A 27738-nucleotide genomic window follows, 5' to 3' on the forward strand; every position below is an offset into this window, starting at 1 on the left:
GTAAATGGTGTATAGCAGGGTGTGTACATGGTGTATAACAGGGTGTGTACATGGTGTATAGTAGGGTGTGGACATGGTGTATAGCAGGGTGTGTACATGGTGTATAGCAGGGTGTGTACATGGTGTATAGCAGGGTGTGTACATGGTGTATACCAGGGTGTGTACATGGTGTATAGCAGGGTGTGTACTTGGTGTATAGCAGGGTGTGTACATGGTGTATAGCAGGGTGTGGACATGGTGTATAGCAGGGTGTGTACATGGTGTATAGCAGGGTCTGTACATGGTGTATAGCAGGGTGTCTACATGGTGTATGACAGGGTGTGTACATGATGTATAGCAGGGTGTGTACATGATGTATAGCAAAATGTGTACATGGTGTATTACAGGGTGTCTACATGGTATATAGCAGTGTGTCTACATGGTGTATAACAGGATGTTCACATGATGTATGGTTTCCGTGAAGATTCTGGGATAGTATAGGTCTTCAGCAACCCATGCTTGCCGTAAAAGGCGACTATGCTTGTCGTAAGAGGCGACTAACGGGATCGGGTGGTCAGGCTCGCTGACTTGGTTGATGCATGTCATCGATCCCAATTGCATGGATCGATGCTCATGATATTAATCACTGGATTGTCTGTTACAGACTCGATTATTTACAGACCGCCGTCATATAGCTGGAATATTGCTGAGTGCGGCGTTAAGCAACAAACCAACCAACCAACCAACATGATGTATGGCAGGGTCTTTACATGGTGTATAGCAGGGTGTCTACATGGTGTATTACAGGGTGTCTACATGGTATATAGCAGGGTGTGTACATGGTGTATTACAAGGTATCTACATGGTGTATAGCAGGGTGTCTACGTGGTGTATTACAGGGTATCTACATGGTATATAGCAGGGTGTCTACATGGTGTATAGCAGGGTGTGTACATGGTGTATTACAAGGTATCTACATGGTGTATAGCAGGGTGTGTACATGGTGTATTACAAGGTATCTACATGGTGTATAGCAGGGTGTGTACATGGTGTATAGCAGGGTGTGTACATGGTGTATAGCAGGGTGTCTACATGGTGTATAACAGGGTGTGTACATGGTGTATTACAAGGTATCTACATGGTGTATAGCAGGGTGTGTACATGGTGTATAGCAGGGTGTGTACATGGTGTATAGCAGGGTGTCTACATGGTGTATAGCAGGGTGTGTACATGGTGTATAGCAGTGTGTCTACATGGTGTATAGCAGGGTGTGTACATGGTGTATAGCAGGGTGTGTACATGGTGTATAGCAGGGTGTCTACATGGTGTATAGCAGGGTGTGTACATGGTGTATAGCAGGGTGTCTACATGGTGTATAGCAGGGTGTGTACATGGTGTATAGCAGGGTGTGTACATGGTGTATAGCAGGGTGTCTACATGGTGTATAGCAGTGTGTCTACATGGTGTATAGCAGTGTGTCTACATGGTGTAAAGCAAGGTATCTACATGGTGTATAGCAGTGTGTCTACATGGTGTATAGCAGGGTGTCTACATGGTGTATAGCAGGGTGTCTACATGGTGTATAGCAGTGTGTCTACATGGTGTATAGCAGGACGTGTATATGATGTAAAGAAGGAATGAACATCAGCCTCTAGTTTGCTACATGACCAATTGTCTGATGTACTGTTTTGTACATAAAGCAGTTAAATATACCAAGCACTGCTGTTGTTAACATTTCACTCTAAACAGCATATGTTATCAATGTTACATGTGAACTTCAAAGCAGTATACTATCATATGATTGCTGTGAGTGGAGTAGAGTTCCAGTTGTGAAGTCGGTGTATCATGTAGAATGTGTCATGGCGAAATAGTTGCTGAACTTCCATCTATATATGAGGAAGGCTGCTACCAGCACGACCAGCACAACGGACCCCAGCACGATGATGACGATGCCGTAGTCGGGGAACCGCTCTGAAATGAGACGTTGTAAATATATATTATCATATATTAATTTCACATGGTTTATAGTGGAAAGACGCAGGATAAAAGTCCATGACACAAGAAGCAGTTTACCTCGGTCAACTTCCATCACCCTTTTCGATTTCAATTTTACCTCTCAGCAACTCACGGCGAGGAAAAGCGACAGCTTCTATTCCCAGGGCGACATCTGTGCACACAGAAGGAGCGTTTAACTTTCGCTGTTCGTGTCGGACACATGGTTCTATCAAACCCACACTACGTCTTTATCGTAGCCCTCCCTTCAGGAAGACACGTGGTACCTACAAACCCACACTACGCCCACATCGCAACCTTCCCTTCAGGCAGACACTACGCCAACATCGCAACCTTCCCTTCAGGCAGACACATGGTACTGTACTCTCAAACCCACACTACTACTTCATCACAATCTTCCCTTCAGGCAGACCCATGGTACTGTACTAGCAAACCCACACTACGCCCACATCGCTACCTTCCCTTCAGGCAGAGACATGGTACTGTACTATCAAACCCACACTACTACTTCATCGCAATCTTCCCTTCAGGCAGACACATGGTACTGTACTAGCAAACCCACACTACTACTTCATCGCAACCTTCCCTTCAGGCAGACACATGGTACTGTACTAGCAAACCCACACTACTACTTCATCGCAATCTTCCCTTCAGGCAGACACATGGTACTGTACTAGCAAACCCACACTACTACTTCATCGCAATCTTCCCTTCAGGCAGACACATGGTACTGTACTAGCAAACCAACACTACTACTTCATCGCAATCTTCCCTTCAGGCAGATACATGGTACTGTACTAGCAAAACCCACACTACGCCCACATCGCAACCTTCCCTTCAGGCAGACACATGGTACTGTACTATCAAACCCACACTACTACTTCATCGCAACCTTCCCTTCAGGCAGACACATGGTACTGTACTAGCAAACCCACACTACTACTTCATCGCAATCTTCCCTTCAGGCAGACACATGGTACTGTACTAGCAAAACCCACACTACGCCAACATCGCAACCTTCCCTTCAGGCAGACACCTGGTACTGTACTAGCAAACCCACACTACTACTTCATCGCAATCTTCCCTTCAGGCAGACACATGGTACTGTACTATCAAACCCACACTACGCCCACATCGCAACCTTCCCTTCAGGCAGACACATGGTACTGTTCTAGCAAAAACCCACACTACGCCAACATCGCAACCTTCCCTTCAGGCAGACACATGGTACTGTACTAGCAAACCCACACTACGCCAACATCGCAACCTTCCCTTCAGGCAGACACATGGTACTGTACTAGCAAACCCACACTACGCCCACATCGCAACCTTCCCTTCAGGCAGACACATGGTACTGTACTAGCAAACCCACACTACTACTTCATCGCAATCTTCCCTTCAGGCAGACACATGGTACTGTACTAGCAAAACCCACACTACGCCAACATCGCAACCCTCCCTTCAGGCAGACACATGGTACTGTACTATCAAACCCACACTACTACTTCATCGCAACCTTCCCTTCAGGCAGACACATGGTACTGTACTATCAAACCCACACTACGCCAACATCGCAACCTTCCCTTCAGGCAGACACATGGTACTGTACTATCAAACCCACACTACGCCAACATCGCAACCTTCCCTTCAGGCAGACACATGGTACTGTACTAGCAAACCCACACTACTACTTCATCGCAATCTTCCCTTCAGGCAGACACATGGTACTGTACTAGCAAACCCACACTACTACTTCATCGCAACCTTCTCTTCAGGCAGACACATGGTACTGTACTAGCAAACCCACACTACTACTTCATCGCAATCTTTCCTTCAGGCAGACACATGGTACTGTACTAGCAAACCCACACTACTACTTCATCGCAACCTTCCCTTCAGGCAGACACATGGTACTGTACTAGCAAACCCACACTACTACTTCATCGCAACTTTCCCTTCAGGCAGACACATGGTACTGTACTATCAAACCAACACTACGCCAACATCGCAATCTTCCCTTCAGGCAGACACATGGTACTGTACTAGCAAACCCACACTACTACTTCAATGCAACTTTTCCCTTCAGGCAGACACATGGTACTGTACTAGCAAACCCACACTACTACTTCATCGCAACTTTCCCTTCAGGCAGACACATGGTACTAGCAAACCCACACTACTACTTCATCGCAATCTTCCCTTCATGGAAACACATGATACTATCAAACCCAGACCAAGTTCACATCGCAACTTTCGCTTCAGGCAGACACATGGTTCTATCAAACCAACGCTACTACTTCATCACAATCTTCCCTTCATGGAAACACATGATACTATCAAACCCACACCAAGTTCACATCGCAACTTTCCCTTCAGGCAGACACATGGTTCTATCAAACCCACACTACTACTTCATCGCAACCTTCCCTTCATTCAAACACATGGCAACGTCAAACCTTTTCCATGTCCACCTCGCAATTGTATAATCAGACTGACCGTCGGGTGGACACTTGGCTCCATGAAATCCACACTTGGGCACGTCCGGCGGGGGAGAAGTCCTTCCTCCTGCCCAGTGAATGCGTTTCCCATGAACCGGTTCATACTGTTTAATGTTCCCAAAGTAGTTGGCCACTACCTGAAAGAAAACCGTTACACGAACGTCCAGACAAGATGATGCACAACACCCCGCCATACAGCTGTAGTATTGGAAATGATTTTACGAAGCTTCAGTTGATTCATCCTATACTGTCTCTTCAACATTTTCAACGGATTTGTGGGCTCCGTTTAAATACACATATAAGGGGTATAATCATAAAATGGACATGTTTCTCGGCAGGACAAAGCCAAAGGAAAAACAGGATATCCGTTGCTGTCATATGAGAATGGAGATGCAAATATCAAAGGTCAAGTAGGGACTACTTTCAGTGTTGTCAAGCAAACATGGCGTCGTCCATGTCATTCGGCGATCGAGACAGAATAAATCATCGGGAGTCTCGAGAAGAAAATCTAATGGGATAATTTCATTATTAAAAAAATAGCCTAGTGCACCGAAAATCAGTGTGACGTAGCTTAGGCATTTTACAACTTTGGGCAACGTTTGAGATATACATTGCGAAACAAGTTAGCAGGACACTAGCCTTGAGCGATAAGTTTCCATGTCTGTGCTTGTAGACCTCTGCGGCTTGGAACCTTTCCCCAAACAGTTGGATTTGGCCGAAATATGTCCAAGTGTTTTACGTTGTTTCGTTGTGTCGTTATGTGTATCTGATTACACTCCGTAACACCTTGTATTTAGCTCGACAAAGCTCGCTAAATGCAATGTTTATTTATTCCTAATACAGGATATTTACCATCCCCAACCACACTCGCGTGATAACCTCTATAAATCAATCGTTTGAGAGTAACCCTGGTTGGCAAGTCGATATGATGTCTGAAAAAGTCGTTGCCGCAGGGTTGTGTCAGTATCCCCGGAATTACCTCCCTTTCCTCGCCGTGATCACAAACAGGTGATATGTCTGTGTATCTGACATGGGGCTATTTTTTGTTCACCTTTTTGAGAAAAAGTAGGGTGACTTACGTTTTGTGTATTTTGTGTGTCCAGTCTATGTGCACTGCTCACATACAAAGGGTCTATTTGGTGATTAAAGGGTGGTACCTAAACACTATGCAATCAACATGTACACATCTCTGACAGGTTTCTAGTAACCCGTACCTCCGTTTGCGTGTTACTTTTGTCACTGGCAGCATATATCTACCTCCTACATGATAACTAATATCTGTAGATATCTAAAATCACTACCTATTAGCCAAAACCAAACAGTTTGTTCCCTGTGGTGTCTCAGACAAAAAAAGCATTGCTTCCTGGAAATGCTTCCCGGTTTCGGTCTAACCATAACCCCCCCCCCCCCCCAAACACACACCCTTACATCCCCCAACAATAACCTCGGAAGGCGTTTTTACCCTTTAAGTAATACTGAACTGAAGGTATGTGAAGAACTACCATTCCGGTAGACCCGTATAGATCCATCTTCCCGAGGCAAGAGAGTTAATTGACTTTAGAGTCCAGTTTCCACCCTTGCCGAACTAGGCTGGAATTCCTGGGCTCGATTGTAGCGCCACCAGTGGCTATTACCAGTTATGTCCCTTCTAAGCCTCTCCTATAGACCGATCAGATTCCACCTCTCGTATCACTTGCGTTTGCTTCACACAAAATGGTGGCGCCCGGTCAGGACGATCTGGTCGATAATCAAGATCTATATTGTGATAAAACGGGTCTTACATGGCGAAATGCATCAAATCACGTGAGCACCTTGATTAAAAACATGAAAAGATTTGGAAAATATCTGCTGACAACTAAATGGCGGTGCAGATGCTTTGCAAATCCTGCAATCGACCGAAATCTGCACGACAGTTTACAACCGGATTTCAATTTCGGTGCGCGATTTTGATTGGACTATGCATAGACTCGTTAGTCCAGCCAAAATGTAACTCCATTATACGAGCCTAGTTCGGGAAGGATGGAAACTGGACTTTTATAGTCAGTTAACTCTCTTGCCTCGGGAAGATGGTGAAGATCAGGGTCAGAAAATGTCTTCAGGAACCCATTCTTGTCATAAGAGGCGCTTATGGTTGTTGTAAGAGGCGAATTACGAGGTCGGGTGGTCAGGCTCGTGGACTTTGTTGATGCACGTCATAGTATCCCAATGGATCGATGTTCATGATATACGTTACTTGACTGACTGGACAAGAGCTGCGGTACTGCTGGGTACGGCGTCAACAACTACACAAATCAAGCCTTTTCCGGGTATGGTAAGTATTTCTCTATTTTTACATCTTTGCATGCACATCACTACAACTCGATCGCGAGTTGGCCATTTACACATATTTCTTTTCCTTTTTCAAGTTGGTGTTGCATTTTGCACACGTTGGTTTTAAATTATAGCAGTGCTGAGTAAGAAATCCCTGTATCTTTTTGTCTACATGCATTATTCTACACAACATTTACATGGCTATATAACTTTAGAGTGATTGTGAATTTAATCATTCTTCAATCTACTATTTTGAGAATACTCGATTCTCATTTGTCGATCAGAAGTTATGTATCTCAGTTAGCACCTCTGATGGAACTATTTGACTTGACGCCTGCATTACCACTGAAGCCTAAACAGTTATGGAATGGTACTTCTTTTTCAATCCTTGTCAGCAGGCATCTTTCGAAAAGGACATGATCATGAACGATTATTGGCTACATATTGCAAAGCGACATCGGACATTTTATAATATTGGGTGCTTTTTCGATCTCAAATCAATTTCAGTGCCTTTTACTTTCCAGGTCACCTATAGCTGGCTGTACATTGAACACAGTGTGTTTGGCGCCGGTGTGCATCCTACCTCTAATCTCCCGGTCCCGGGGTGGAGGTCCAGTAGTGAGTAGTCGCTGTCCCTGTCCCCATTAGCGTCTATGCTCACCGTCCCACTGATGCCTGCGACAAGCAGTGAGTTAGTCAATGTTGAGTTACCGTGTTTTCAAGGATATTCAATCTTTGTCACAGCAGTGTAAAGAGAATCGTGTATGGGTTATACAACCGACCCATGACGTAGGGACATAAAGAGACGAAATCATCAATATCATACCATACTGGTCATCAGATCTGCATTTCAGGTCAGGCCGCCATTGGCTTCATTGCAAATGATGAAAACAATGGGATAAACTTGGTTCTCTGTAAGTCCAGCGTGTTACTATCATTGATGCATTACACAACATCCACTGTGCCAGCTGTTAACATCATCATTCAGTTTTGATCACGTGGCTAAGTGTGACTGCTAGCGGCGATGTTTAGCAGCGTGTGAACCGCACGTATATTACTAGCACGAACAGAAGGACAATAAGGTGCAGATGTAGTATTTTTAAGCGCTTTATAAGATAGCTACGCGATAGATCACAAAGAACAATGAAGAGCGAAGCGTGGTGTATTTCATGATAAAACATTATTCTGTCATTAGTAATTTTGGGCATTCTAACATACGCATCAACTCGTCTCGCATCGCTTCCTGATGAGACACCACCCTCGTTCATAAAAGTGACTTTGTCGGATTCTGTTGTGGGAGTCATCATTATTTAAATACGGGTACATATTTTCAAAACTTGGACATTTTATCAAAATCCTTAAAAGGGTTTATTCTCCCTACAGTGTTTTATTGTACGATAAACAACTTCCACTCGTCGTTTATTTCATGAATGAACCAAGTACCCTGCTAAACATAACCGCTCGCAATCACCTGATTGTCGATATGTGTAAGCACGTGATCAAAACTCAACAAGATTTACGACGATGCAAAGTGGATATATCTCAAAACGTGGACTTTGCATTTTGTTTCTCGTTACAATAAAGCGACAAAACCCTTTCTTTATCTGATAGAAGTCTCTGCATAAAGCAGAGTCGATTGTAGGATGCCGACTATATCATGAGCATGTGTTTAAGAATCAGCATCAAACAGTACTGATACCAGGTGTTCGCTCAAAAATGAGCGTAGCCTGCTCAATATTCCTTGTCGCCGGCATGGCTTGTTTCCGCTTTGTAAGTAGAAGCACTCATGCATCTACATGTATCATCGTGAATAAATCACCACGATACTTTGTGCTTCCATTTCACGTGCCGAGGACTGTTGGTCATGTTCATGATAAACGTCCATGGTTCAGTACGACAATGTCATATTCACTTCAACCGCATATTATAATGATATCCTTGGAAATATGCAGGGGATTGAAACAATGTATTTTTACATGGTCGAGCGGTAGGCTATTGCTTAGTTATATCCTTTAGTTTACATCGGCGATATCTCCCGTTAAAGACATAATTCTTAGAGTCAAATTGCCGAAAGCAAGCTATGTAAATATCACATATAGTATATAAAACAAACTAGATGAATACAAACTGATTAACAACTATAGCTAAAGCTAAGCTGGTCCACTAAACTTGTCCACCACATTACCTCTGCTTCCTGCATGATGCCACATGCCATCAATAATGTCGCTCCAGACACCATGATCATTGGCCCAGTACGCCAAAACCTAAATGATTTTAATGTAGATAAACACTTTTTGCGTCACTGGTAACATGTACATGTACCTGCGTCACTGTCGGTAGAACCCTACTCAGGTACAACGCCTACGTATGTACCTTGAAATGTCCGGTTCCACATCCTGCTGGTGATGGCTGCACCATCACTAACATTCCCTCCAGATGCCAGAGTTTCATGAAGGCCGAAAGCGTACAGCATTACTGCATCGTGGAAGGCCCCAACAAACAGGTTCACCTTCAAACAAATAAACAGTGGTTACGACTTAACGCCGCCTTGAACAGTATAATGATCGGTTATTGTTACAGGTTGCTGTGGAGTTAATGTATAGTAGCCTTAGGTTTGGTGCTATCAGATAAAACATAATATTCAAAGATTAAGTAAATCGAAATCCTAACATGACCATTGCCAAAATGACCAGTTACTTTTCCCTTTGAGCATAGTTAGGCACCCGACTGTGAAGCGTATCCTCTCTTTGGATAACATCAAGACTTCTGTTGACAATATAATAACGAGCGTTAGAGTTAATGTTTAAGATGAACGTTTATGAAATTGAAATTGTTCTAGAAAACACGAGTTTTGACCTATCAGATTGAAAGACTTCGGTGTACCTCCTCCTCGCCATACACGTAGTCGTGGTACAAGGCAGATCCTCGTCTCTTTACTTCCTTAGAGAACATGGCGAATTCGGCACTGGAAGGTCGCCTGTGGGTAACTGTCATCACCGCCTCGTACGCTTTACGTGCCTGTCTATTTCTCTGTGTCGTGTCACCTGCACGGAACCAAGGTTTTGTGCCTTCAATCCCACTGTAAACAAAGTGTTGTGTTATGTTATACGCCTCACAAAACACTATTTCAGCCATGCTCTTTCAATAATCTAATCTGGCCCGGTAAACCTTTGGTTGATAGCATGATGAAGGCGGCTCTACGAGAAGTACGACAAACTGGTGCTTATCCCGGAATAAGAACACCTATGAATATATGACGAGCCCTGTACATAGGTGTGGTTATTCCCGGGATAAGCTCTAGTGTGTAGTACTTCTATACATAAATAATAATAATTCTAAATATACATAAATGTATATAAGTCACCTAGAGCCGCCTTGAAACATATACACTTCAAAACGACATTACGTCATCGCCCGATGTTGGAAAAGAAAGCTGAAGATCCAAATATATGTGATAGTGTAAATACGTTTTGTTCTTTGAATTACCCCCTGAACAGGGAGATAAATAAGAATGAAAACATCTCCTATTGTACATGATATCTGTCCTTGAATGTCAGTTAGTAGTGTACATGTAGCTCCATAGTGATCATGTTTGCTTGTCTGTTCGTTGCATAACGCCTCACTCAACTATATACCGGCGGTCTGTAAATAATCGAGTCTGGACCATGTAATCCAGTGATTGACATCATGAGCATCGATCTTCGCTACTGAGATACGTATACGATGACATGCATCAACCAAGTCAACGAGCCTAACCACCTGATCCCGTCAGTCGCCTCTTACGACAAGCATAGTCGACCTTTTCTCTGCCCGGATCTTCCAGAGTCGACGTTTCAAAGTGCCCCATACTGAGCACATCTACTAAACCACTCACAAAGAAAATCTACTGCCTCTGTTATTAGAAAATACCATTATTCATGAATGGCCTTTTAAAATGTGCATATTTTTAGAACAATATTGTTTTATTTACATAATAGACGACCATGACCCAAACCTACCTTGAGAACATGTCGAAGTTGATGACAACATACTCCCCGTTGTCAAGTCCAAGTTCTTCGAACTGGATCATGATATTCCTCACAGTGTCGTGGGGTGCACACAGCAAAATAACTAGATACAAGAGGATAAAAGTAATGTTTAGAGCAACAACAGGGTAGACTGCCATCTCCCTCATTGTGTAATAGACATGGCATAACCTTAGTAACGTGTGATTACAGAATATCTATATGAGAGTCAGTCCCCCGATTCAAACCTTTTATAACTACCTTTAGATATGTTCCAAACATACCGTGTTTCAAAACGAGATTTTGCTATACCTGCTTGTGACTATCTCAACACCCTGACCACACCCTCTTAGATCAACAGTTGATCAGTTTCAAAGAAAATGTTTTAGATTCCTATGAGTGAATAAAACAGACAAAATTAGAGGATACCAAACAAGATATGATACAAACGCTTTAGAAATATGTGTAATAACAGTCAAGTTATTCAAACCCAAAATATGCCAACGAAAGGACAAGCATGTACAAACTAGTCAAAATGATGCTATTTGATTTTTTCAAAACTCTCCAAAACAAGAAACTCCAAAGTAGTAAAATCTTAAATATCTGACATATCTGAGTGTTGCCAACATCCATACAAAATTAATACCAAAATGATTTGGAAATTTCTGCATGGAATGATTTATGTGGAAAGAATGGGGTACTGCAGAAATTTGTTGATGTCATCATGGATCGACAGTTCAAAATCGTTAAATAGGTGGCTGAAACATTATTGTAAATACATAAGCTATTGTCAGAAATGAATTCTTTAAGTACTTTCCCTTTTATTGTTGGTGTTTACACTTCCCCATAGAAGGTTGTGCCCGTTCAGATAACCCATGATTATTCATGATTTAGGAAGCTGATCAGATTACGAAGTGTACTGGGTGAAGGAATGTACAATGAGCACAGAGTAAATACTATATGCAACAGCTTGAAGACTTGTATCAAGAGGTACAGGGCTATAAATGACGCCCTGCCTCACACAGATTGAATATCCTCTACACGCCTTATCCCCTGGCGGTAAAAGGAATTTTAACAGTTGTACTGTCCTCAATCAAATTTATCAGTATGTTTTGAGACAAAGTGCAGATGGTTTAAAATATTGTACTAACAATTGTATCTCATTAAACAATTTCCTGAGTCCTCTGCAATTCCACTGAATCAAATCAAGGGATCCACTCATAGAGGCTCAAATGGGGATCTAGAACGTGTGGAATGGCCACTCCGATGTACATGATGTGATGGAGTGATGTCCATACCAAGCAGTTCAAACAGATTGTGAACCGTTACAGGGGTTTCCAAAGAAGGAGGCACCTCCAAATTCTGGAGTGTCCTGGCCTTTTTCCACAACTGTTTCTTTTTCTTCCTTGTCATGGGTACTGTCTCAATTTTTGGTGGATCAGATGGACCTGGTGTAGGGTTCTTTGTCCGAGAGGCTGATGTACTGGTCTGTGTATTTTGTGTCTCATAATTTGTAACCTGTGGATCTGTCACCCAAGATATGACTGTTTGACATGAAACAGAATTTGTTGTAACCTTGGGAGCAGTTGGAACAGGAACAGGAACAGAAGAAGCTGCAGCAGAATATGTAAAAGTAGGAAGTGGAGATTGAATGGAAACTAATTTCTTGCTTAAAAAAAGAAGATATATTGTTGGTGTAGTTAATTTTGTGGATTTGTGACTGATGTTCAAATTTTGGGAATTTGGGATGTCAAATGTGGTCCATCACAACTGGCACACTTGATTTTATTTGTGCACTCAAGGCTCTCATGAGCACCACTGCAACAAATGCAGACAGTTTTGAAAGTGCAGGTCCAGATCTTGGCACCATCGCCAAACTGTTGACATTTAAAAACATCTTCGTGGGTAAGGTAAATATATCCCTACAAAGATGTTAAAGTAGCCTACTTTTATTGATTCTGGGAGAGTAGAAAGCCTGAAAGTAAACAGGTAGGTATTTGTTTTGATGAAGTGAAGTTTCTTCTTGTGAAACGTAACGCCTTGATTTTGTAATGCTGCTGTAATTTCTTCTTCTGTCATGTCAGACAGACAGTTTGCTAGATCTCGAACAATTCTTCTAAAGGAGTCTAGAGATTTGTGCACTGAAACCACAACCTGGGTGTTAACAAATAGCTGGAGACCCAGCAGATTGACAGATTGCTGTCTCTGTGCACATTCCACAAGAAGCGAACCATTTTGGAGACGGGTTACATTTTTTACACTATGAATGCCCATGGAGACAGCAAAAGGATTTAGTTTAAGAGGGTTTCCATCAGTACATGAGATGACTATGAAACTTGACCAAGAACATGACGACGTTTATTGCTTTTCAATGAAACCAGAAGTTTGGTTTTGAGACAGTCTGTTAATAAAATTCAGCAACCCTGATCCCCTCCCGCCATCGAGTGTCAAAAAGGACGATGCTGCTACAAGGCCATGGGGGTGGTGTACTCCAGCAAATACAACACAAATGACTACATTTGTCTACCATAAAGAAATGCCCAACTGGTCCGGCCCATGACAGAACATTGGAGACATATAGAATTCGGAGGCTGACATCACCAGATTGCCCCTTGAGCCACCGCCTACTGGCATAGAACTCTAGGCAATATTTAGATTTGCATAAGTTGGAGTATCATATTACAGTAAAGTACGCTTATAACGAACTGACGGATATAACGAACTGATATTTTTGTCCCGACTATTTGCTATTGTTATACTGTATATATGCTTATAACGAACTACGGTTATAACAAACTCAAGTTAGTGGTCCCTTTGAGTTCGTAATAACCGTAGTTAACTGTACATATAACAACACTTGTTTAATATGATTTATCTAAAGTGACATGCACAGGGCATGCACAGGGCATGACGTGGCCAGCCGATTGATAGAATCGGGCCAATTCTACCACCCGTCTAGGTGAAGTAAGGGTCGAAGTGTTGTATTGGGCAAAAGGAACACCGGTTCCTGGCTCCAGTCCTCTCAACCACCAGACGCCCGTCCTCTACCGACACAGGGTTGCCCAATTCGGTCGCTTTTTACGACCGGCAATGGGGTGCATATATATATATATATATATATATATATATATATATATATATGCATATATATATATATATATATATATATATATATATATATATATATATATATATATATATATATATATATATATATATATATGAGCATATATAGTACGGGTATATATAGATAGTATACAGGATTATATACAATTTACATATATTATATGTAAAGTGTGAATGTAAAAGGTATATATGAGTATATATAATATGAGTATATACACGAGTGTATCTGGTATTAGTTAAGATCGTATACATCAGTATGTATAGTAAAAGTACATAAGGATTACATGAGTGTGCTGTGTACGAGTATATATGGTATACATGAGTATGTATTGTAGTATATTGATGAATACACATTATACATAAGTATATTTAGTATACATTATGTTTCAGGGAAGCATTTGCTGATTCCATAACTCAAAGCGACAACAAACTGAATACATTGAACTCAACTCATGCCATCGATATGCCACAGAGATGTTATATGTACTGAACAAAACAATGTTAGGATCCTGAATAGTTTTGGGATATTTTTGTAGTGACGACTGAACACATAATTTCATAAAAAAATATCCTGCCAACTATTCATGATCCCTAACTTGTTTTGTATAGTACGGTGTATTTGCACCCATGGAATAATCTAGCTAACATACGTGATTGTGATTTATTGTGGGGGTGCTCTTTGGTTCCAAATTCATTTTATAGTAATTAAATCTGCAAAGACATATGTCTCCATCGAAGGCACAGCATTTTCTCGATTCAATTTCAACGCGATATCAGGAGTATTGGAAGAAAAGATAGCGCACTTATATGATCCCTGACAGAATACCCGCGCTCTAGATGGGTTTACCAAATTTGTAACATTATGCCATCGGCAACACCCTAACCTCTGTCCCTCTTCTGAGCACCCCCTATCACTCAGATTATTATCTTCCATAACGGTAAATGACTTATATACTTAGCTATATTCCTTGTATTAATACGTACCGCGTTTGTTTTAGTGCTACAAATGATATACTTCAAATAATTCCAAACGCATATGCAGTAGACATTAGATACGAAGGGAAATGGACATAGTAAGACGCGCCCTCAACTAATTGGTGTTATGAGTAGGCCAAGAGTATTTAACAGAATAGGCATAAGACACTTACACTGGGTAATCATTGATGTAAACCGATACAATCTGTGATACAAATGAAATACACAGCGGCACATTCTCTTACAGGTCATTCTCTTACTTCTGTTACATGTATATAAGATCTGACAAATTCGGCTTTGCTTTTCCATAAGAATACTAGCTTCGTTATGTTTTCCCGCGAGAGGTGCACACTCTAACCATGGCCTAAGTCGCACGTACGTGGTTGTTTCTGACTGAGTAAATGCATGGGTCTAAGTACTACATCCGTTTCATGCCACAGTCACACCATAATGCATTACACCGTATGTAAGGAGGTGAGGCAGACACGATGTCCATATGGAGTGAGTGCTTGCAGAAATAGTCCAGCACTATCACTGGTAGGCCCCCCCCACATCAGACCCCGGGTACTTGGCGTGAAGGGCTGGCGCTTTAACCAGTAGGCTCCCCACCGCCTACCTGATATTGATGCAGCGTGTGAAGTTCATTCTTGGTGGAACATTGCTAAGCTACGATAAACCAAACTGACTCAAGCGCTCAGTCAAAACCGTTAACAATACAGTTCATATACAGTTTGGAGAATTCCTCTCTAGCATTGTTATAATAAGATATACTAACAACTATGCTACAACTATCTTAAGTGTTTGACACAGTGTAGCACGTTTGATTCACGCCAGATGAGGTCCATGTGTCATTACGGGAGTATATGAGCTGAGAGGGCGTGTACATCACGAGGCCTCGTGTACAGGGGTGTACACCTTCAGCTTGTGCACCTCACTTGTCATACATGTATCATCAGAGTACGAACACGAGAATAAGTTTCTTGAAATATGACATTCTGTAACTTGGAGCAACTCGAAGGGCGAACAGAAGTTACATCAGACACTGGCAGTCAGTGAACGTGGGCAGCAGTGTTGGGTCTTTCGTGAATCATAAAGGTCTCTACGTCAGGTATTTGACTGAGCGTTCTGATAAAGTCTCTGTGTAAAACAAGCCTGGTGAACGTATTCTTAAAAGGTGATCAATATTTTGTGGATTTGTCCAGTTAAAACCAAGTTAATATTTGATATATTTAATTAATGTCAAGGCAGACCCTCTCTATACCCAAGTGTTATATTTCCATGAACTGGCCATGCCCCCATGATTGACGGCCTATTGTATATGGTCGCTATCATCATGTGTTCGTTTGTAAATGCTATAAGCCCCCTTGTGTGAGTCAGTATTTCCGTCATGGGTTGATGTAGACAACTGACTTACTCACCTCTTGTTTCCTCCATAGCTTCCTGGAGTAATGCCTTCAACTGATCATCCCCAATTGTGGAGCTGAATGATTTATGCCATGGTTTGGTCCGAAATGATTTCTTAAGTTCCAAGTAAATCGCTTCAAGTTGGAAGAAGCAGTTGGACTTTCCTTTATTTGCACCGTATTTAAAATCCGAGTACAGCAAACCAACATGCTGCCATTTGAAATGTCTTAAAATGTCCAAGACGAAATCGCCCAGTTTGTTATAGGGACCTACCATTCGTGTCAACAGATTATATTCTGATTTGTCGAGAAACGCACTGACCAGAGCTCCAGCCGTCAACACAGGTATCCCCCATCGTTGACTGTATCTGGCCACAGGCGCCACAGCATAATCACAGGCCGGGCCGATAAATACATGAGCGTGGTTCTGTCTGTAGAGTTCAATAGCTTCAAGTGGCCCTTCCTTGCCGGAACATTGAGAATCCTTGACCACAAGATGAAGTAAGTGGTTCGGTAAAAGATGGGTGTTCTTGTTTAAACGTTCTATGGCTATCTCTAGCGCTGGCAGCGTTTTTTGAATGACCCATGGATAATCTCCTGTTGATGGAAGCAGCACTCCAACGTTGACCACATCGCTGCCCAGGATACTTGTGAGTATGTTAGCGAGGAGGAGTGGAGCCAACATGTTTTGATAATCTAAGGCAGGTGCAAATTGAAGCGATGTGCGTACACTTTAATGTTCACTGTGTCATTTGTACGCCAAAATGCAGTCCCTGAAAATAAAAAAAAGACAGAACACACGTAACGTGATATATATAAAATATTCATTTAGTTTTTGATTTGGACATGTGCCAGCGGAGCAGGTGTTTGGGGCATGGGACAATGTAAGTCACTGTTAAAGCAGAGTGATGGCCGGATTTCAATTACTATTACAATCAAATATGAAATGGGTATCTGTTTCGTTTGATGTATCGTTTCTATTAGGATACCAAACCATTATTGTATACTAAAGAAAGATTCCATATTCATTACAATTTGGACAGCCCGGAGCGAGCACGGTCCGGGATTCGATCCCCGGCCGCGTCAGACCAAAAGACGTTAAAAGATGGTAATTGTTGTTACCCTGTCTGGCGCTCGGCATTTAGGTGCTAAAACAAGGATTGGTCGGCTCGGAGTCAGTATACTGTGTCTGAGTGGGGTATTCATGTTAAACTGCGGCGTGGTATCTCAGTGAGCTAGCACTATAAATCGGCATCAGTCCTGACTAGTACAAGCAGCCACACACACACACGCACACGTGCATGCACGTCGCTGTATAAGTGCAATAATCCTGGACGCGACGTTAAACCGAATTTCACCTCACTTCATTACAATTTGAATTCCAGTGACGTCACACACATTCTTATCCAACTTTTATAAAGTCTATATCTTCCCTCTTCCAATTAACTCATCTTCGGTTCATACTACGAAATTGATTAACGTTCCAGAATATATTGCTATTAATCCGCAACGTGACACTTTCTTTGAAATGTATGAAACATATTTTCAACTATGCCATGGACACAAACGCAAACATTGCCCATCACTGATCGCTCAGCAGCAAATACCTCGCCCTTCTTGTTGGTCTGCTATATTTCTTATAAATCTAGACAATGTCCATGCTTTATGCAAATTTAGTATCGTTCCTAACGGGTTAAGTTCAAAGGTCATAGAATTAAATACCGGTACTGTAGTTCTCTCAAACGTTACATCCGTAGCATTGCATTGTGAGCGCACAATCACTAAAGGATTCTTGTGAATTATGCATAACTGATCTTCGATGTAGATGTAGTTTGTTCGCAGATCACTTTCATATACCGCCTAGAATCACGTACTGCCATACCAGGTCGCTAGGCATTGTAAAATGTCCCTTAAATTTACCACTATTGAGTCATTTCTTTGATATTGAAAAGTAACAACTTTTATTACAAACAGGATTGCCCTCCACACTTCCTGTTTTCAAAATGCCGCCTCTCCCAGTTGACGTTCTCAATGTCTCAGACACAGCTGCCGGTCACGCTCTTTCTCAATCCAGTTAATTCCGATAACAGAATTATCACAGATTATGATAATGAAGGCTCCTTCTCTCCATCTGCACAGGGCCTTGGCACAAGCATTATCGCCTACATATCCCTTGCTTTTGCCACCATTGCCCTAGCCTGTGCTTCACCCTGCTAGGATTCCTGAAACTCCGATCTAATTGGCTCACACTAGCTCTTATTTCAGGTCACAGTCCGGTCAAAAAACCCTGCTACTATGCAGCCCACCACTACGATCCAATCAGCGAACAGTATTATCAATAACTTTGTTAGTTTATCTTGCGTAATTACTTTAGACAACGGGCTTCTATTAATTTCCATAGCTTTAATTGTAATCTTGCTTGTATTCAAATGTCGAAAAAGAACTCCAAAGGCTGGTACAACATTAGAATTAGAACTTGCCAGAGAAATAATTGTTGCCATATTTCGTTGATCATCTCAGCGGCATGCCCGTCTCAAATAATGCCAGGTTTACCGGAGCTGTACGAAATGTACGACTTACTAAAGGTACTTTTCAGCTATGATAACGTTTGACTGACAAATTAGATTTACTGATCCTAATGTTGAAGTAGTTCCAACACAATATAAAATTTCACTTGTTAAGTATTACAAGTTACAGTCGATCCTTGCGGGTCAATACTGGGCTAACCTGCTGTTATGACCGCACGTCACAATACAGTCAACAGTCAAGGTCAGCTGATACTGATGCCCAAGCCTCGGCTCCACAATCGACGTCGTCCTTACTTTATCCCGTTATTCCACAACTGAATTGTGATCTTGTAATCATCATAGATATATATTCGCTCCTACTGTTGCTAACTTCGTTGCTTAAAAAAATTAACAACTACCTTTCTTTAATGTATTATGCCTGGGACAATTGAGATACTGGCATGATTGTACTTCTGAATGTGTAATAATATTTTAACCTTCATGTTCAGCCTTACATGAAGTCCACCGATGTGTATCACAACAACCAACCTTTAGTGTATGATCTACCGATGTGTATCACTATACCCCACCTTTAGTGTATGATCTACCGATGTGTATCACTACAGCCCACCTTTAATGTATGATCTACCGATGTGTATCACTACAGCCCACCTTTAATGTATGATCTACCATTGTGTATCACTACAGCCCACCTTTAATGTATGATCTACCAATGTGTATCACTACATCCCACCTTTAATGTATGATCTACCATTGTGTATCACTACAGCCCACCTTTAATGTATGATCTACCAATGTGTATCACTACAGCCCACCTTTAATGTATGATCTACCAATGTGTATCACTACAGCCCACCTTTAATGTATGATCTACCTATGTGTATCACAACAACCCACCTTTAATGTATGATCTACCAATGAGTATCACTACAACCCACCTTTAATGTATGATCTACCGATGTGTATCACTACAACCCACCCTTAATGTATGATCCACCGATGTGTATCACAACAACCAATCTTTAATGTATGATCTACTTATGTGTATCACTACAACCCACCTTTAGTGTATGATCTATATAGCTACCGATGTGGATCAAAACAAACCCACCTTTAATGGATGATCTACGGATGTGTATCACTACATCCCACCTTAAATGTATGAACCGCCGATGTGTATCACTACATCCCACCTTAAATGTATGAACCACCGATGTGTATCACTACAGCCCATCTTTAGTGTATGATCCACTGATGTGTATCACTACAACCAACCTTTAATGTATGAACCACCGATGTGTATCACTACAACCCACCTTTAGTCGATGATCCACCGATGTGTATCACTACATCCCACCTTTAATGTATCAACCACCGATGTGTATCACTACAGCCCACCTTTAGTGTATGATCCACCGATGTGTATCACTACATCCCACCTTTAATGTATGATCCACCGATGTGTATCACTACATCCCACCTTTAGTGTATGATCCACCGATGTGTATCACTACATCCCACCTTTAATGTATCAACCACCGATGTGTATCACTACAACCCACCTTTAGTGTATGATCCACCAATGTGTATCACTACAACCCACCTTTAATGTATGAACCACCGATGTGTATCACTACAACCCACCTTTAGTGTATGATCCACCAATGTGTATCACTACAACCCACCTTTAATGTATGATCTACCGATGTGTATCACTACAACCCACCTTTAGTGTATGATCCACCAAAGTGTATCACTACAACCAACCTTAGTGTATGATCTACCGATGTGTATCACTACAACCCACCTTTAGTGTATGATCAACCAATGTGTATCAAAACAAACCCACCTTAAATGTATGATCTACCAATGTGTATCACTACAGCCCACCTTTAGTGTATGACCCACCGATGTGTTTCACTACAACCCACCTTTAGTGTATGATCCACCAATGTGTATCACTACAACCCACCTTAGTGTATGATCCACCGATGTGTATCACTACAACCCACCTTTAGTGTATGATCCACCAAAGTGTATCACTACAACCCACCTTAGTGTATGATCCACCGATGTGTATCACTACAACCCACCTTGAATGTATGATCCACCGATGTGTATAACTACAATCCTCCTTCAGTTTATGATCCACCGATGTGTATCACTACAGCCCACCTTTGTGTATGATCCACCGATGTGTATCACTACAGCCCACCTTTGTGTATCATCCACCGATGTGTATCACTACAGCCCACCTTTGTGTATGATCCACCGATGTGTATCGCTACAGCCCACCTTTGTGTATCATCCACCGATGTGTGTAGGTAAGAACACCTTCAGCTCATGTTCCAGCGATGTGTCCAGATAATTTCACCTTCAGATAAAGTTCAACCGATGTGTGTAGCTTAAACATGAAAGTTTGTGTTCCGCTGAGGTGTGTAGCTGCAAATTTAATGTAACACTATTTGCCATTGGCAGTTTGTGAGCCCTAGGCACTGCACCAACTCAGCAGAATCATTGGTCAGCTGACGTACATATATAAGCAGCCTAATTGCTGACATAGTAAATGTCAAGTACTCATGTAAATAGCATAATTGCTGACAAAACGACTGTCAAGATAATCAGAACTGACTAGTTCAGCAGAAAAATGATCGGTCAGCTGCCTTTAAAAGCAGGCAGGTTGTGCTAACAAGAGAGAACCGGCAAACCATCGGAGGAGCGCAGTCGCAGTAGTAGAGAGGAAAACCAGGGACAAGGAGACACGAGCACTGACCAGCCAGTCCAGCCCTCAGCTGCCCAACTGTCAACGTGACTTCGTCGTCTTCCTATGTTCGACTCTGTAACTACTGATCGCCCGGTTCTGTAGTTCTACTGTGGTAATAAAGAAACCATTCTTTGCCACCACCACGGCTTGTCGTTCTAAGTGCACGGAGGTGTTACACTGTCCATATTTAGCATATATCTCATAAGCGATATAAGCATATATCTCATGTCGCCCTTGTCTTCATTTAACATGGTCCATGACTAGTGTTCATAAAACTACTATTTTGCGGGTCGAGTCGTTCAGACAAGCATCATCTCCGATACAAGCATGAAAGCGCGCGTTAGTGTTTCACGTTCACGTATTTCCGTTCTAAATTACAATATGTAATACAAGATGCAGGAAATAATACGTGATTTCCTGTTTCAAATCCACGACATTCAGCGACGCCTGAGCAGTTATATGATGAACACGGGACTCACTGTCGTAAATATTGCCGTCATGTTATGACCGAAGCTGTAGTTGTGAATGATAAGTGAGTGAGTTGTGTGAAGCGTAGCATTGAGCAGTATTTATGTACATCACGACCTGTAATGACATATGACACATGTCCGTGTTGTCGGAGGTTTCAACATCAGTGTTAATATTCAGGTACATCACGACCTGTAATGACATATGACACGTGTCCGTGTTGTCAGAGGCATAAACATCAGTGTTAATATTCAGGTACATTACGACCTGTAATGACATATGACATATGACACGTGTCCGTGTTGTCAGCGATTTCAACATCAGTGTTAACATTTAGATACATACAGCCAAGTATATGTTTAAGATGAACGTTGTGGTAAACAACTGGTGGCAGTGGAGTCGCGATACAAGGATGTGAAATACACTGTCGAAGTTGATGGTCATTTGCACCTATGGTTTAGCGCCCCTCGTGGAGTAAGACATATAGTCATGCATTATCACCATATCTTCATGTTGTGTTTATTATATATATGTTGTCCTTGTCTGCAGTTGAATGTCAGCCAACTGACATCAACATTGACACCCTTTTGCAGCCTCTGTGATTTATCCAGCTTCACCTGGACTTCCCCTATCTATTTTTAGATTTGTCCACCACTTTATATTACTGTTTAGCATCTTGACTCCTTTCGCACCTGCCCTCCTCTTGCATTCTGTTTGAACTCTTATTGAGGGAGGTCTCTTATTTTCAGATGAGAAACGTTTCAATATTCTGATCTTTTTCCATCCTGTTCTGGAAGCAAATATTTTCATACAAAGGGTATCACAGATTAATTTTTAAGTAAAATATATTTAATTACATTATTATTTCATTTGTTATGTCTGAATATTTGCTAGTTCACACATTTGTGTTACATTTATCTTCACCCATGTGCTTCCCCATTATCCCATATGAATTAGAATCTTTATCCTTTTGGCTTGTATTAGATTTTTTATTCTGCATGAACTCTAATGGAGGAAGGACTCTTATTCCCTCCAATCATCTGATAAGAATAAACTTCATCATGATCCAGAACGGCTTGACCTATCACACCAGCAGCCCTGTGGCTGGACCCATCACACCAGCAGCCAAGTGGCTGGACCCATCACACCAGCAGCCCAGTGGCTGGACCCATCACACCAGCAGCCCTGTGGCTGGACCCATCACACCAGCAGCCCAGTGGATGGACCCATCACACCAGCAGCCAAGTGGCTGGACCCATCACACCAGCAGCCGAGTGGCTGGACCGATCACACCAGCAGCCCAGTGGCTGGACCCATCACACCAACAGCCAAGTGGCTGGACCCATCACACCAACAGCCCTGTGGATGGACCCATCACACCAGCAGCCCTGTGGCTTGACCCATCACACCAGCAGCCAAGTGGCTGGACCCATCACACCAGCAGCCGAGTGGCTGGACCCATCACACCAGCAGCCCTGTGGATGGACCCATCACACCAGCAGCCAAGTGGCTGGACCCATCACACCAGCAGCCGAGTGGCTGGACCGATCACACCAGCAGCCCAGTGGCTGGACCCATCACACCAACAGCCAAGTGGCTGGACCCATCACACCAACAGCCCTGTGGATGGACCCATCACACCAGCAGCCCTGTGGCTTGACCCATCACACCAGCAGCCAAGTGGCTGGACCCATCACACCAGCAGCCGAGTGGCTGGACCCATCACACCAGCAGCCCTGTGGATGGACCCATCACACCAGCAGCCAAGTGGCTGGACCCATCACACCAGCAGCCCAGTGGCTGGATCCATCACACCAACAGCCAAGTGGCTGGACCCATCACACCAACAACCCTGTGGCTGGACCCATCACACCAGCAGCCCTGTGGCTGGACCCATCACACCGTGCCCGGCTACACAAAGATATGAAGGTGAGACAGAATAAGCTTATCACTAATGGAGGAACCTTTGTTTTTGATCGGGAAAACAACGATGTGTGTGTGCGTGTGCGTGTGCGTGTGCGTGTGTCGGGACGACGATCCGATCCTCCCCGACTCCAAACAAGATATCCCACCGGCTACAGAGATGCAGTGACAACAAACGCACACGGTATTTTGTTCGTATCTGGTACATGCGGAAGTGGTGATCGTGCAAGGGAGGCTACTCTTAATGGCAGCTAGGAGCACGGCCAAGATACGTATATGGTGGTGTAACAGAATTCGTCAGACAAAGTCTCAAAGAACATGGTTATATAAACGTGTGTTTGAACATTTTGAGAACTGTATAGCTCTAATATTTCGTGTCACACGAGTGAATATGGATCGGGATATCATCCTTTTATTTACATATATCTCGCCCGAGAACTCGCCCATTTATAATGACATGGACTCTGATGGTATATCTCAAATTGAAGATAACTTTCATACAGTGATCATGAGGTCACATTATGATCATGAACATATTTTCTTTGGGGTGATTTGAACTCAAGGATGCAAAATTGTCTTGACTATATTCCTGATGATACGGTTGAATACATATATGATACAGATGACTATCCTAGCGATGTGTTTGATATGCTAAGACTGTCCAGGGATAATTTGACACATAATAACTACGTCATTATGTTAGCCGAACTTTGCCGTACCTTTGGTATCCATACTCTCAATGGTAGGCTGCATGAGGGTCATGTGTTTCACATAATGGCGCAGGTGTCGTTGATTACAGGATGACAACCTCATCATTATTCCCTCATATTGCCAAGTTTGGTATTGCTACTCTTGATTCCCCTTTATGCTCACTTGCTATCACCTTTACATGTACCTCCAGTAGCCATGGTAACACTTCTAGACTGGCCCCTATAAGGAAATGACTTGTGAACAGTGGACAAAATATATGTGATCTAAAGATTATGAAAAATACTTTTGTCACTCAGTTTGAGTACCTATTTAGCGAGTCTTTGTGCGATTTATGTAATTTTTTGCACACTAATACAGATGAAGCTTTGCATATATTTGTAACTCTTCGTCATGATGCAGCTGCTCACACTAAGAGTATTTATCCTACCAGACATAAACATGTTATATTGAACAGGACGAACAGCCCCCATGGTGGGACCAGGAGCTGGAGGAGCTAAAACAAGACATACAGAGCTCTTAGAGAGCATAGAGATTTTGTTCAGGATATAAGTGAGTTTAGACAGTTATGGGATTTGATTAAGGTTACCTTTAGAAGAAAAGAAGGAACAATATTTCGATGCTCCGAAAAATAAACTAGTAGTACCTAGTGAGAACTTAAACAGCGTAATTTCACAGTCAATATCTTGTCAGCACTTCATGTCACCCCTGTCTGTTGAACCAGTAGATGTAGTTCCCCCTGATATTGATGATGATTTGCTTCCTTCTAGATTAGACCCACTGGAGAACTTAATCAACCAATCATGATCGAGAAGTTTCATTTAATATACTAAATGCTGCAAATATTAAATCACCATGACCAGATGGTGTGGCTGCTGAGTTTTTGAAAAGTTTCTAGACATCTTACAGTACCTTATCTTACTCACCTTTTTAATCACATTTTTTTATGGTGGCAGATTCCCCAGTGTAAGGGAGTGCTGGTGTAAGGGTATTATATACCCTCTCTTCAAGTCTGGCTATAAAAATGAACCCAACAACTATAGAGGTATTTCTCTCATAGACTCAATCTGTAAAGTATCAACAAGCTGTTTTTAGGGATCATTACTCAACTGTTGGTAATTTTTTTTTCATTACAGACTATAGTTAAAAAATGCATTAGTAGGAAAAAAGGCAGATTTTACTGCTTCTTCATTGTCTGTTCCAAGGCATTTGACACTCCAACACATGATGTTCTCCTGCATCCACTGTGTGAAGTTGGTATTGAGGGTAAATCTTTTGATATAATCACCACAATGAATAATAATTCATTTGCTCGTGTTAGAACCCCTAAAGGTATATCTAAGTGTTTTACCTGTAACACTGGCGCCCGTCAAGGATGTGTTTTAAGTCCACCCATATTTATTATATTCATGAACAAGTTATGTACCCTTATGGAAAGAGGGTGGTCAAGGTATTACTGTTACCTCGTCTATTAATGATGTGTGCTCCCTCGTGTTTGCTGATGATGTCTCAACAATGTCCGATGCCTGTTCACATCTGCAGAGAAAGATAACTGTACTAAAAAGGTTTTTTGTACACGTACTGGCATGAAAGTAAATCTGAATAAAACTAAGATTATTCTGCTTAGAAATGGTTGCCCTTTTAGGTCTTAGGCAAAATGGTTTTATGATGATATACCTATAGAAACAGTATGTTATATATACATACCTGGGACTTGTATTTACCCCTAAGTTAATATGGAGCAAATAAGCAAATAAGGCAATATTTTCAGTTAAAAATTACCAAAGGAAATTTAGTACCTTTGTTATCCAGATTTGTTTAAGATATTTGACTGTATGATAACACCTATTCTATGCTATGGTTCTCAAATATGGGGCACCACATATTGCAATACTATTGAATCTGTACATGTCAAATTTTGTAAATCTATATTAAAGGTTGGTAAATCAAAGTGCCGTAACATCGTTCTTTGGGAATGTGGAAGATTGCCTTTGTAGTTTGTATATATGACAAAGGCAATTAAGTTATGGAGCAGAATATTACATTTAGTAAACAATAGGCTACCAAAACAATTGTCAATATGATACAGCATGATCATGCTGTTGTATGTATTTGGAGCCGCAATAGAACTGTCTGTCTATACGAGTTGTTATTCATAGTGCTGCTTGTGCTTTACTTCAGAATATATGCCAGTATATATTCATATACTAGCTAGTGCGTTACTATGGATCTATACCAGGAACACATCATATAGTAGCTAGTGTATAACTAACTGACCTATACCAGTAATTAGTTATGCAGTGGCTAAAGTGTTACAAATCGGACCTATTCAATGAACCTTATTTTTAGTAGCTATTGTGTTACTTTTCGGAAATATACCATAGTATTCATCTAGTACCTAGTGTGTTACTGTCTGACCTATACCTGGAAATATTCATAATATAGTAGCTAGTGTATTACTGTCGGAAGTATACCAGTTTCTATCCATGTAGTAGCTAGTGTATTACTTTCTTGAAGTCATGAATAATCCAGGATTGGAACAAAATGTTAAAACAAAAGGCCCCTGTTTTGGACGTCGACTATTTCTTTTGAGCGGACATATTCGATCAATCTTTCGAATAGTCAAGAACCTTTCAAGAGTTCAAATCTAAAGACATAGTGGAACTCGTCTCAAACAGAGGATTCTGTCTTCTCTCGGTATAGACTGTCATCGGTGTTTGGCAATGGGAAAATTGTGGATACTTGTTACGAATTTGCAAATTGTCAAGTACATGTACATGTAGTTTCGGTAGTAATAAATCCATGATGTATTCACAATGACAAGTTGAACACCACACAATGAGCTTTTAGCCATCATGTGCGCATTATAACCCCTATGTTGAACCGTCAATAACGCTTACGCAATGCCACGTGAGGAGGACAAACAACGTCTACGCGCTAGACATTTGAGTGTTCATTCAAATACAATATCATCTCTTTAGAGTTGAGGCCAATTAGCAGCAGACAGGTAGGCAAGCGGATGAGGGAGCACAACATCCT

The 27738-nt window shown here is 41.8% G+C and overlaps 2 protein-coding genes across 5 annotated transcripts; one reads left to right on the forward strand and one right to left on the reverse strand.

The window, feature by feature from the left end:
• Positions 1 to 1322: 1322 nt before the first annotated feature.
• LOC124152604 (atrial natriuretic peptide receptor 1-like) lies at positions 1323 to 21874 on the reverse strand. 4 transcript variants are annotated; one of them, XM_046525586.2, is made up of 8 exons: positions 21132 to 21874; positions 16324 to 17081; positions 10799 to 10910; positions 9684 to 9879; positions 9174 to 9309; positions 7384 to 7475; positions 4489 to 4627; positions 1323 to 1950 (listed from the first exon to the last, which is right to left on the reverse strand). In XM_046525586.2, the coding sequence occupies exons 2-8, from the start codon at positions 16991 to 16993 to the stop codon at positions 1823 to 1825; spliced, it is 1473 nt and encodes a 490-aa protein (XP_046381542.2). In that variant the 5' UTR covers positions 16994 to 17081; positions 21132 to 21874; the 3' UTR covers positions 1323 to 1822. The 4 variants fall into 4 exon arrangements, with proteins under 4 accessions (XP_046381542.2, XP_048251035.1, XP_048251034.1 ...); XM_048395078.1 differs by having other exon boundaries at positions 21052 to 21874; XM_048395077.1 differs by having other exon boundaries at positions 21012 to 21874.
• Positions 21875 to 23066: 1192 nt separating this feature from the next.
• LOC125379208 (inactive histone-lysine N-methyltransferase 2E-like) lies at positions 23067 to 24011 on the forward strand. Its single transcript, XM_048395439.1, has one exon. The coding sequence runs from the start codon at positions 23067 to 23069 to the stop codon at positions 24009 to 24011; it is 945 nt and encodes a 314-aa protein (XP_048251396.1).
• Positions 24012 to 27738: the final 3727 nt, after the last annotated feature.

The sequence above is a fragment of the Haliotis rufescens genome, unplaced genomic scaffold, assembly GCF_023055435.1.
Source record: "Haliotis rufescens isolate VD_foot unplaced genomic scaffold, xgHalRufe1.0.p SCAF_14, whole genome shotgun sequence".
NCBI lineage: Eukaryota > Metazoa > Mollusca > Gastropoda > Lepetellida > Haliotidae > Haliotis > Haliotis rufescens.

Bases quoted from the DNA above. Each gene is read 5' to 3' on its own strand.
- LOC124152604 (XM_046525586.2), bottom strand. From the start codon at position 16,993: ATGTTGGCTCCACTCCTCCTCGCTAACATACTCACAAGTATCCTGGGC. The intron at 9,880-10,798 runs GTAGGTTTGGGT...CTTTGTTTACAG, and splicing joins AACTTCGACATGTTCTCAAG to TGGGATTGAAGGCACAAAAC. The intron at 7,476-9,173 runs GTACATACGTAG...TGCTTGTCGCAG, and splicing joins GTGGAACCGGACATTTCAAG to GCATCAGTGGGACGGTGAGC.
- LOC125379208 (XM_048395439.1), top strand. From the start codon at position 23,067: ATGAACTCTAATGGAGGAAGGACTCTTATTCCCTCCAATCATCTGATA.